The 12250-nt window shown below is 44.3% G+C and overlaps 1 protein-coding gene across 6 annotated transcripts in view; it reads right to left on the minus strand.

Moving 5' to 3' along the window:
- The window catches only part of TRRAP (transformation/transcription domain associated protein), a 154257-nt gene that overhangs the window by 52560 nt on the left and 89447 nt on the right, over positions 1-12250 (minus strand). For all 6 annotated transcript variants that reach the window (XM_077829206.1, XM_077829205.1, XM_077829202.1 and 3 more), the window contains one exon: positions 7745-7936. In XM_077829206.1, coding sequence (XP_077685332.1) covers positions 7745-7936 — 192 coding nt within the window. The remainder of the gene's footprint in view (positions 1-7744; positions 7937-12250) is intronic.

Raw genomic sequence — 12250 nt, forward strand, 5'->3', positions numbered from 1 at the left:
TGGAGGCCAGAGAAACCATGCGGAACTTGAGTTTCACCATGTAGTGGTTCAGGCCTCGCAGGTCCATGATGGGCCTGAGCCCCCCTTTGACATAGAGGCCCAAGGTCTGCAGGGTCGTGTAGGAGTCTTTCATGCCATGCAGCCTTGTGTCTGTTTCCTCAGCAAACAGAGCCTTCCCGTCGAAAGGGAGATCCTGCATTGACGACTGCGCTTCGCTGGAGAGCCCAGAAGCCATGGCGCCTGTCTCACGGACACCGCTGAGTCCATGGACCGTACAGCTGTGTCAGCTGCATCTGAAGTGGCCTGCAGGGATGCCCTTGCGGCCGCCACCCCTTCCTCCACAAGTGCCTTAAACTCCTTATCTCGCTCCCAGAGTGAGTCCTCAAACTTGGAGGGATTCCCAGAGGTTAAACTCTTAGCGACCCAGGAGAGCCTGATGGTTTGCTACTCATAGCTGAAAGCTTGACGATGAATAAACTTTTCTCCCGCAAGTATCCAGCCTCCAAGAGTCTTTGTTCTTGGGGGTCGGAGCTGGTTGCCCCTGCCGCTCCCTGTGGTTGACGGACTCGACTACCAAGGAGTTGGGCGCCGGGTGGGTATACAGATACTCGTGTCCCTTCGTGGGTACAAAGTACTTGCGCGCCGCCTTTTTAGAGATGGGTGCCAACGAGGCTGGTGTTTGCCACGGGGCATTTGAAATTCTTGCACCCCTTCATGGAGGGGCAAGGCCACCCTGCCCGGTGCTGAAGAGGACAGCACATTGAACAGGGAGTCTGAGGGCTCTTCCATCTCCTCCGCCTGGAGATGGAGACTCCCTGCCACCCTTTTTAGGAGGTTTTGGTGGATCCGGTAGTTCTCCTGTGGGACAGAGGGGGTGGGGCCACAATCAGCGCCTCTCGACCGGGTGAAGCCCGTGCAGTGCTTTGGGTGTCGTCTGGCACCAGAGGATCCACCACCTGATCGGACTCCATGCACGGTACTGAGGACACAGGTCCCACCAACCTTTTTTCTGGCAGTCTAAAGATGGACGCCAACGGTGCTTCTGAGGCCCCGGCCACCAAGTGAGCCCCCATCGGGGGCTGTGCTGGAGGTCACCGTGTCCACTGGTACGACTGGGCCAGCCACGATGCTTGGTGCCATTGTGCTTGCTGAGGTACCGGCAGGGCCTGCTGTTTGGGCTGGCTAGCTTGGCCTGTAGATGGGCATCTGTGAGGGGAGGCCGGGCTGGAGTATGATCCACAGCTGCCCCTGGACCGGGAGTATCGGCGGTGCCGGGATCTACGTCGGTCACGGGACCACAATCTCGAAGTGGAGGAGCAGCACCAACGGTAGTAGTTGCTCCACGAACGGTCTCGACGGGTGGACCCGCATCAGTGAGACGTCAGCAATCGACACCCAGGGCTACGGTGCCTTGGTGGAGACTTGGAACGGGAGTACGAGTGGGAAAGGTATCGACGATTGTGCCACGACCGACTGCGGTATCTCCTACGACACGAGGACCGTTGGCGACATCCGCCACGGTCCCATCGATATTTGCTTCGCGAAGACGAGCAGTGCTGGGAGTCCTGGTTGGACGGCACCCATCTGGACAGTCTGGCCTGTGTCGAGGGCGATCTACATGGACTGAGCCCTGAACAGTCGCTGGGCGATGACGGGAACGTTCCCTCGACCAAGACCAGTACCGGGCCAGTGGCAACTGCAGTGATCCAAGCAGCGGCTTGCCTCTGGAGCGTGGGGACGACATCGGCAGAGCTCTGGGAACCGACATGGACATGATGTTCCTGGCTGCTTGGAGGGCTTCGGGCGCAGATGGCATCTGGACATATAGAGAGGCCTGCTCCGAAGGGGCCGGGCGACTCCACTCAACGCGAGTCAGAGGCTTAGGGACTGATGGGGATCGAGAACTACACGACATTGGCCTAGCCTCTGTCCCAGACTTCCCTCGGTGCCGTTGCGAAGAGGGAGTCTTTCCGGTCCTCTTGGCATGCCCCATGGACGGGGAGCGGTGCCGACTGGACAATGGTACCGGAGGGCCTCCGCGTACTGATGCCACGGTGCCGGGTACTGGTTCGGAGCGGCATGCCAGGGTCGGGGTCAGCGACGACTCCATCAGGATGGCCCAGAGCCTGATGTCCCTTTCTTTTTTAGTCCAGGGCTTGAAAGACTTGCAGATCTTGCACCTTTCGCTGATATGGGTTTCTCCCAAGCAGCGCAGACAATCCGCATGCAGGTCACTCTTTGGCACAGAGCGCCTACAAGAGCTGCACGACTTAAAGCCTGGGGTGCGGGTCATGCCCCAGCCCAGGCTCAATGACTATCTAAACTAACTGAATTAGCTAACTGAATACAGGTACTACTGAACAAACGAAGAGTTCTGGGGACAAGCCGCAGCAAAGCTGGAGCTCAGAAGTTCCGACGCACCTTCACTGGCGGCAAGGAGGAACTGAGGGTGGGGGGAGCACAGCCCCCCTTATACCGCGCCAGGCAGGTGCTGCTCCAGGGGTTGCGGGGGGAGGGGGGGGGACGCTCCCCCCTACGGGTACTGCTAGGGGAAAAATTTTAGGCACCAATGTACGTGGCGAGCATGCACACCTATTGTGCAATACACATGAGCAATCACTCGAAGAAGAAGAAGAAACTCTTTCCCCTAATTTTTCATGTGGATCTTATTTTTGAGTAAGGTGTATGCCAAGGAGAAAGATTAAAAATACTGGTTTTAAACAATGCCTGTAGTTCTTCATAATCTGAAATACCAATAAAACTAGGTTTACATAAGGAAACAAAACAAAACAGAAAAGTTCCACACAACATATCACATACACCCCAGAAAATCTAGCCCTAAGTGCTGTCAAACCCTGCAGCAGGTTCTGGAGAAGGTCATTAAAGATGACAAGAAAAAGGACTAACAAATTTTAAACACTGAGCCTTTAAACAAACACCCAAAGCTTGAGGTCTTGTTTAACAATGGAGAAAAAACCCAGCTTTTTACTTCTGTTATTCCAAAGAAAGTACACTTTGTTTGCAAAAATGCAGATGATCGCATGCCTGCTTCTGAAGTCAAAATAACTTCTGTTAAAAACGATTCAAGAGTTGGCAGTGAGTTCAGCTCTAATCTAAAAATAGGAAATAGAAGAGATAAAAGGTAGTATGTACTAAGTAACAAAACAGCACAGAAATGACAGTTTGGCCGAGTCTCTGTGTGCTATATGCCTGGTTTTCCAGTTGAAACGGTACTTGTTTCTGTACACAGAAGTCAAGGATTGGCACGCATACATGAGATAGTCTTAAGAAATTATGCACATGCTATGTACAGTGTACTGCAGTTCCACAAAAAAATAGGAAAGTCTTATGCTATAAACATTTTCTTCCTACTTTTAAATGACATCTTGACATTTGCCAGAAGAGTTATGTCAGGTGATGTAGGTGGTATTGAATTAGTTGTTTATTTTCCTGCTGGAGGTTCCTGCAGTCCGGAATTAATGAATTGCTCCTCACTTCTCTCTCTGCACAAGTCAGTGGAATGCTACACTGCTGGAATTTTAGGTCCAGAAACACCCCATTTCAGGAGCAGTCTGCCTCCAGCTCCATGCTTCCTTTTATCCAGCAGGGGGTAGCTGACTTTTTTTCTGCAGTAAAGGCAACTTACTCCCAAGACCTGGAGTATTGTGATACCCAGTCTGAAGTGGGATTGTTCTACCTTTCATGCTGCTGGCATTATCCACTCTATACTGTATCTGGGGAACAGCTGAGATCACCTTTGTGCAGGATACAAGCATGCACCTTAGTCTCCAGGATACACGATGGGATGGCACCTAACTGAGCCTCCCTCCTTACATCAGCACAAGGGATAAATTGATGTAACCATAGTCAGCACATCTACACTACACTGCTAGAGTTGTCCCATTCTAGTGGCTGTAGTGCAGACATACTCTCAAATACAGAGGTCTTCCATCTGCCCTTCCTTCGCCCCCTCTGCAGCATTAGGGGAAATTCTCTGAAGGATTCATCTTTGAACAGGATGTCCCCGTTCATCCAGGCACATCACAGAGCTAGTAAACTAGGATGTGAGCTGGCGCCTCCTGCTCCCTTTCATGCAGGTCACCAAAAAGAAGTTTCAAGTACGAAGCATGAAGTAAGTAGGCAGCACTATTCTTGTTGATCACCTTGAGCACCCAGTGGATCTGAATCAGCCATAGTGGTGAGTGTAGCAGGGGAATCACCCTGCTCCGGCCCTGAAAGGGTTAAAAGCCAGACCTTGGAGAGGGCTGAGGCTGAGAGCCACTAAGAAAAGGCTGATTGGGAAGGCAGCCACAGCTGGAGCCACGCTCAATTAGGAGACAGCTGGCCCTATAAAAGGGCTGTGAACCAGCAGCTGGGGCAGTCTCTCTCTAGCCGTAGAGAGAGAAGGACCTGGCTGCCTGGGAGCTGAGCAGGGTACCTGAGTAGAGTAGTGCTAGGGAACTCCAGCCTGCTAACACCGGCCTGCAGAGGGCACTCTGGGCTGGAAAGAGCTAATTCCCAAGATGACCAGCAGGAGGTGCCGCACTGGTGAGTCGTCACCTCGCTACAGTAAGAAGAAACACATTCTGCCTACAGAAGAAGTAATTTCGCAATTATTTCCCTACATAGTCTTCCAAAAAGTCTGGTGGAAAGAACCCTTCCTCAGTGTTCTGCTCCTGATTTTCATAGTCAGATTGTGCAGGAGAGGAGGGGAAGAGGAAGGAGGGCTGCAATGGAGTGAGAAGGCACCTAGTCTCCTAACTGTATGATATGTCTCGGTGGACAGGAAGTCGCTGTACAAGAGGGAATCTTCAAGAGATGTACAAAGGGGCATGAAAAACCAGCCTCTGAAGCAAGTCTTGCTTTTGGTTTCTGCACAGACGAAAGTCCCTAATGCTGGTTAAAGAGTTACAATTTTGAACCATTTCCTCTTTCATTTCAACAGACTACACATGCTCATCAAGCTTTAGGTGCCCAGAGTCTGCAGTAGTTTTCAGCTGAGCACTATTACGCTTTGGAAAAGACAGTCTTTCACTAATGCCAGAGTTTTAGAAAACAAGTTCTTCTTTGACCCCAAGCCTTGAGCCAAGGGGATGTCTACACTACAATAAAAGTTGTGGCACAGCTGTGGCTAGCCTGGGTCAGCTGACTCAGGCTCATAGGGCTCAGGCTGTAGGGCTATAAAACTGCAGAGTAGACAGGGTGAGAGGAGAGGAGAGGGTCCCAGAGCCTGAGCCAAGTCCAGACGTCTATACTGCAATTTCCAAGCACAGTGAGCCAAAGTCACCTGACAAGAGCCAGCTGCGGGTATTTTACAGCTGTGCAGACATAACTTTAGTGTTCAAAACTCTACTCCTATGATAGCAATGCCAGCATTCCTGAACACACATTTTTCTTTTAATGGCACTGACTTCAAACAGTTGGCTCGACTGAACAAGTCCAGCTAAGACTTAAAATAACCTATAGATTTGAGGCTTCTGAAACCTGTACTGTATTTACAATGTGTTGAACAGAAAAGAAAATCATTTTACAGATCCATTCTACATTTCCACAGGTGTTATCATAAAGCAATAGCATCACATCCTCACAATGGGCCTGATTCCAAAGGCCACTAAAGTGCATGGGAGCCCTTCCAATGACTTATAAGCTAGTCCAAAGTCCCTTAAAAGAAAAGGTTGAGCCACAGGGCCAACTTTTTCAAAGCTTAGTTTACCTCCCATGGCAACACTAACCTTTATAAAGGAATTCCAACCAAAATATAAATGTTGCAATTTTAATTTAAAAATATCACCAGGAATAACCTTTCACTTATGAGTACTGTGTAACAAAAGAACTCTTTCTTGCTATAAAATTACTTGAGAATCTTCCCCTGGCCCTTCCTAACCTCCAAGAAATATCAACTATGTTTCATCAAAATCTTTTTCTTATGATTACTAAAATACTGAAACTTGTTACTTGAAAAATCATTTTGTAATGAAGGAATTTTAAGCAGTCATGGGATAAGAGGGAAGGTCCAGACTATAAGGAAGAGTTGCTGACACTGGGGAGGTTTGTTGGGATGTGCACCAAATGGATCAGAAACAAAGGGCAGGAATAAACGGTCAGTTTTCAGTTGGCATCAGAGGCAGAGTCCCTAGTGATCACGTAATGTTCTGCAAAGGTGTGGACTAACGCCCACGTTGCTGCTCTGCAGATCTCGGAGACGGGGCCATCCTTGAGAAAGGAGACAAATGAGACTGATCTCATGAAATGTGTACGGATTGAGACTGGAGGGGTCATGTTATGAATTTGGTAATACTGCCTGATGCAATTTGAGACCCATTTGGATAATCTTTGGGCTGATATAGCTGAGCCCTTAGATCTTTCCACCGCAGAGAGAAATAGTTTAGGGGACTTCCTGAAGGCTTTTGTCCTATTGAGGTAGAATGCAAGAGCTCTCCTAACACCTAGGTAATCAGCACATACCTGCAGCCCTGAGGGCCATACAGGTAATACATGGGGGACGGATAGCTCAGTGGTTTGACCACTGGCCTGCTAAACCTAGGGTTGTGAGTTCAACTCTTGAGGGGACCATTTAGGGATCTGGGGCAAAAATAAGGGACAGTACTTGGTCCTGCTGTGAAAGCAGGGGACTGGACTCTGACCTTTCAAGGTCCCTTCCAGCTCTATTATATATATTGTGTGGATGCGGCCCACATAACAATGCACTGGGAGTGCTTGTCCAGGACCAGGATCACCTCACTGCAAGTGTGACATTTCTTGAAACCTGGAGAGCTGGTCATACTCTTGTCCAGGGGTCTCCCTCCACCAGAGGTTGACAGAAGAACAAAGTGTTTTCTTTCTTCATTTTGTTGCAGTTTTTTTTTGTTTGTTTGGTTTTTAAGACGGCCAAATAAAAGTCAACAAAAGGCTAAGGGTTTCTAAAAGCTAAAGATTAACAACTGAAAAGTAGAGTTAATGATCCAATAATGGACAACTAAGGGCTCCGTCTCTAGCCGGGGCGGTTCAGAAGGAACTGAGGACTGTTAGCCCACATGCCTTGGCTAGCCTCCTTGAGGCACAGCACAAAGAGAGACAGCATGTGTGCGGGCTTAACAGACACTGCTACCAAACTTCTCCAATCAGAAGTGTAGGGACGCAAACACCTACAGTGAAGCACCCACAGGGACACTACTTGAAGAAGGAACAGTTTCCATATAAAGAGGGAGTAAAAAGCCTGGGACCGATCAATTTGGAGAAGAGACTACAAACGGGGGGAGAGGGAGCGGGGAGGGAGATATAATTCAGGTCTATAAAATATGAATGGTGTGGAGAAAGTGAATAACGAAGTATGTATTTACTCCTTCATATAACACAAGAACCAGGGTCACCCAATGAAAAAACAAACAAAAGTACTTCTTCACACAATGCACAGTCAACCTATGGAACTTGTTGCCAGGGAGATGTTGTGAAGGCAAAAACCTCACCCAGGTTCAAAAAAGTATTAGATATGTTCATGGAGAGCAGGTCCATCAATGGATATTAGCCAATATGGTCAGGGATGCAACTCCTGGCTCCTCGTGTCCCTAGCCTCTAACTGCCAGAAACTGGAAATAGAGGACAGGGGATGGATCACTCAATGATTACATGTTCTATTCATTCCCTCTGAAGCACTTGGAATTGGCCACTGTCAGAAGACAGACTACTGGGCTAGATGTACCATGGGTCTGACCCAGTATGGCTGTTCTTATGTTCTTAATCTCACCTGCAGAAGGGGAGTGTGAACATGTGACACTACATGAGGGAGCCTTCGCCATTCTCGAATGGCTAAACTGCTGGCCATTTCTACCAAGCGCTCAATGAAGTTAAGCTGCTGTTCCTCAGGATGGCAGATGGCTAGATATCCTCTGTACATGTTGACTTTCCATGCCATCTCTTTTGGACAACTCAGCTCCACCTAATAGTAAAACAGAAAATTAGCTACGAAACACCTCTTTTGCATAAACACAAGAAAATCTGAAAGCAAAAAGAAACCTTAAATGGACATATGACTTAGTGTTTTTTTTAATTGACTAATTTCTAGAAATTACAGTTTCTGAAAGAGAATGCTTTAAATAGTATTTCCTGAAACTAAAATCTCTAATCTGTGGGATTTTCTGTTCGCCTGTTGATATTCATGTCTTATCAGCAACATAAATTGACCTTACATGTCAACATATTGCACAGATACTAGACTGCCTAGCTGGTCCTGTACATCATTACGTTTTTAGGACAATAAGTAGTTGACAATTTTTTAAAATGATTTAGCACTAAATTATACGTTTATGTCAAAACAGTATCTGCATACAGGGACTCAGTCAAAAAGTGACTGTTACTTAAAATGACCGAGGAATAAATATTAAACTATTTTCAGAGACTTCCCGAGACACAGAAGTGGCAGAAATAGGACATCTAGAAGAATCAAAGCACAATTTACATAGTATGTAAATGTTTTGCAACAAATGCACTGAAAGGTTGATTACTGCACACATTTGAGAAGATCTGACTAAAGAGTGTACATTTAAATTAGCTCACAAATATTTGCAAACACCCATTAGCATTCAGAGCAGAGAGTAAAGGCCTGATTCTGTATACCTTGAACACTCAATACTCCCAGTGCAGCTCCCTTTGTATTCATGTACTGCATAGAAATTCCAGCTACATAAGCTTTGTTCTATTTTCATTAGCTTAAAAATATCAAAGGAATCACTTTCATTTGCTAAAGTAATGTATCAATTACTTTAAATGTTGATTCAGTTTATCTTCAACTAGCTTTTAAGACTGAGCTTGTAAAGAGAAACCGTCAGGTAGCAACCCTACACTTATAGAATGAAAATCATCTTTTTTTTTATTACATGATACGCTGGATCATTAAACACAACGGCAATGTGAGCAAATGGAAATGAGTCTTGGGTCCTATATCAAGGGCCACTTGTTATTTTAATACCTCAACTTTAATAGGTAGATTATTAAAACGGTTTCACAAAGATTTAGGAAAACTGATATATAGCTGCCATCTTTTCTGATCGCTCCCTATGGATCAAGAGTGAAATTGCATAAAATAATACATTAATATAAGCTCTTCAAAGTCAGATTCAGAAACATCAGCATAAAAGAGTATCAATAAAATGAAACCAGTAAGTCTATCAGCAGACAAGTAATTATTTTTTCACATCCAGCTATTTATGAATACGTTTCCTGACACTATTACATGGATCTGTCTAAAGCCACAAAAACTCAATTTATAGCTTCAGTATGTTCTCTTTAGTCCATTAGTAAATGCCCCATTACTGAAAATATCTCATTCACACAACTCCAGCTAAAACATATCTGCAGTTGCTGGTGGTTGTCACTTCTACTTAAACTGAAAGCCATCAGAAGTAGAACCTGTCAGACATGATCAATTCACTCAGCTACAACTCAAGGCTTAAAATCTACTGTACAACATTTTTGTTATTTTGTAGCTGTAGAAAGCTTACCTCAAAAGTGTTCTTAGAAGTTCTGTGTAATTATTCAAGAATTTGTGCATACTTGAATAGGGCAGAATACATTATTGATTTAAAAATAGCAATAAAAAACAAATATGTAATTTTAATTTATGTTGAACACCCATAATTTGCTCTTTTTGGACAGATAACTGTTTATCACTAAGTGACAAAACTGCTATTTAAGCCAAATATTCAATTCTAGTCATCAGTAATGTTAACACCAGAAATTTCAATTTCTCACACCGATGCAGCCTGACAAGCTCAATTTTGCATCTCCCTTTTCTACGGCTGAGTGAGGAAAAAGAATTATTGAAGAATTAACAGGTGTTCTACACTAAGAAAACCTTGAGAAACTGTATTTTTTCCCAAAAATTGATGTAGAATTCAGATAGATTTTGTATATATTAAGAAACATATAATGTAGTGTATTTATCATCCAAGAATAAATAGTCACCATGAAGGAGGGATTTGGGATACAGGACACTGCTCCTGCAAGATACTGAAGTTAACTGGAGTTAAGGATATTCAGCAACTTGAAGAAACAGCTTCACCTTTTGCAAATATTTGGACTTTTAGAGAAATAAAGTCACTACGTGCATGAACTATTTGCAGATAGTAAATAGTTTCTAGTTAGCGTGTGCTGGGTTCAGAAACAGAAGATTTTTCAGAATTAGTATTTATGTAAGTATGCAGTGTTGTTGTAATAGTGTTTGTCCCAAGATAATGGAGACAAGGCGGGTGAAGTAATATCTTTTATTGGACTAACTTCTGTTGGTGAGAGAGACAAGCTTACGCACAGGTCTTCTTGTCCAAGCTTGAAAGCTTGTCTCTCTCTCTCTCACTATCAGAAGTTAGCCCAATAAAAGATATTACCTCACGCACCTTGTCTCTATTTATGGAAGTGAGGGACTAATTGTTTTTCTAAATCCATATATGGTATAAGAAGGTGCTGTGCAAGCTTCTTCATGGGACTCTCCCAACGCCACTGAATCTTGAAATGCAATAACATCTGCTATTCCTGTCCGGTCTCTTATGCAAAGAGAAACAATCAAGTCACACTATATAGTGACTGTGTGCGATGTAGACCAGCAAACTCCTTTCTATTCATGACTTAATGCACTAGCTTCTCACCCTGATGATCTGGGTACAACATCTGGCTTAATGTCCCATACCAGCAAAGTCTTAAGCGAAACAAATCTGCTTAGCATTACAGAATTCTTTTTCTCAAAAAGAAAAGACTTTCAACTTATTTTATAAAATATGTGAACAGTATTTCAAATTCAAAGTAAAAAGGATTCAATAAGTATTACAGAAATGCATGTGTACAACTATACCAGAAAAATGTACTTGTGTAGCCACATCAATTCTGTAATTCTTTCCAGGTGGTCTAAGTCTGTATACGCTGAAATTTTTAAGTAACCTTACAAGGAACTCCATCCATCTGTTGCATAACACAGATGGACTTGTAATAAAAGGTGGCATTTAGCATATACTAGGAGCCTTAGGGATGTAGCTTTAAGACCAGAGGTTGCCTAATAAGGGTGATTTCTTGTACATGCTTCAACGTACTTCAGTTTTTATATTAGGACACAAAGAGTGTTTAAAAATTCCTCAAAGTTTTGTCTCAAGTGAAAGTATCTAACTACTTTTGCACTATGTCTTCACAGAGGAGTCACTTTTTAAAAAAAAAAAGTCTAGTAGCCATTTAGTTGTATAAAATCGGTCAAAATCTCTATATTGCTGACTTCTGAATGCCTTGAAAAAACAACACTTCTTTCAATAGGTTTGCTATATACAACATTCCTCCTGCCTTTTGACTGCTCTACAACAGTCAAAACTTTACAAAGTATTCATTAATCAAGCATATGGATAGCAAAGACCACATAATCTCTTGAGTGGAACCTAGAAAAGGACAAGAGGAAGGTTAAGTGGTCTTCAAGTGCATGTTGTTCAGCAGAATAAATTATAACCAGAACACAATAATGAACTCTAATGAATCAGGAAGGTCAATAGTAGGCAGCTACAAACCATACATTTTACAAATTACTAAGTGAAAACTAAGACCAATGCACTCTCCTTACATACCCGGTTCCTCATCTCAAATAAAGAAACACAGTATCTGTGCCACTTAATGAATTTAGAAAATCTGAGGGGAGGAGGTAGTATATATGGCACTATAGGCTTCTAAAGGTCACATATTTAAAATAAGCCTCACATTAAACTACAAGAGCTGATTCGAAACCTGTTATCTCCAATGCATTAAACACATTTTGAACCTGCAGCCTGAAGATTTGTTTGATTTAAAAATCTTGGCACATCAGACAATTTGAAGCTTATCTGCAGTGACATCCGAAAGGTATAAGATGAGCTCATTACAGTAGCTCAGATCAGTAATACTAACTTGACAAAGTCATACCACGCTTTCTACCCCAGGTTCCTATTACTAGAAGTTTGTCAATTGGTGATAATTGCTTCCAGGACAAAACTACAAGTCTCCGGATAGGAATGATTTAAAAAAATCTGAAAAAAAATTGTTCAGACATTCTGCTATTTCCCCACGCAACTATTACCCCCTTCCCACCTCCACTCCTTGCCTCCAGTCTCCTTGCCCAGCCAGTCCAGTTCACCCTTCCAAGCTCCTCATCCATTCTCTCTCTCCTCTCACCAGCTCCCCAGACCTCTCATCAAAACTCAGTCTCTCCCCTAATGCCTGGCTCCTTGTCCCAGTCTCTTTGCTTAGCCAG

Source organism: Eretmochelys imbricata, chromosome 10, assembly GCF_965152235.1.
Source record: "Eretmochelys imbricata isolate rEreImb1 chromosome 10, rEreImb1.hap1, whole genome shotgun sequence".
Taxonomy (NCBI): Eukaryota; Metazoa; Chordata; order Testudines; family Cheloniidae; genus Eretmochelys; species Eretmochelys imbricata.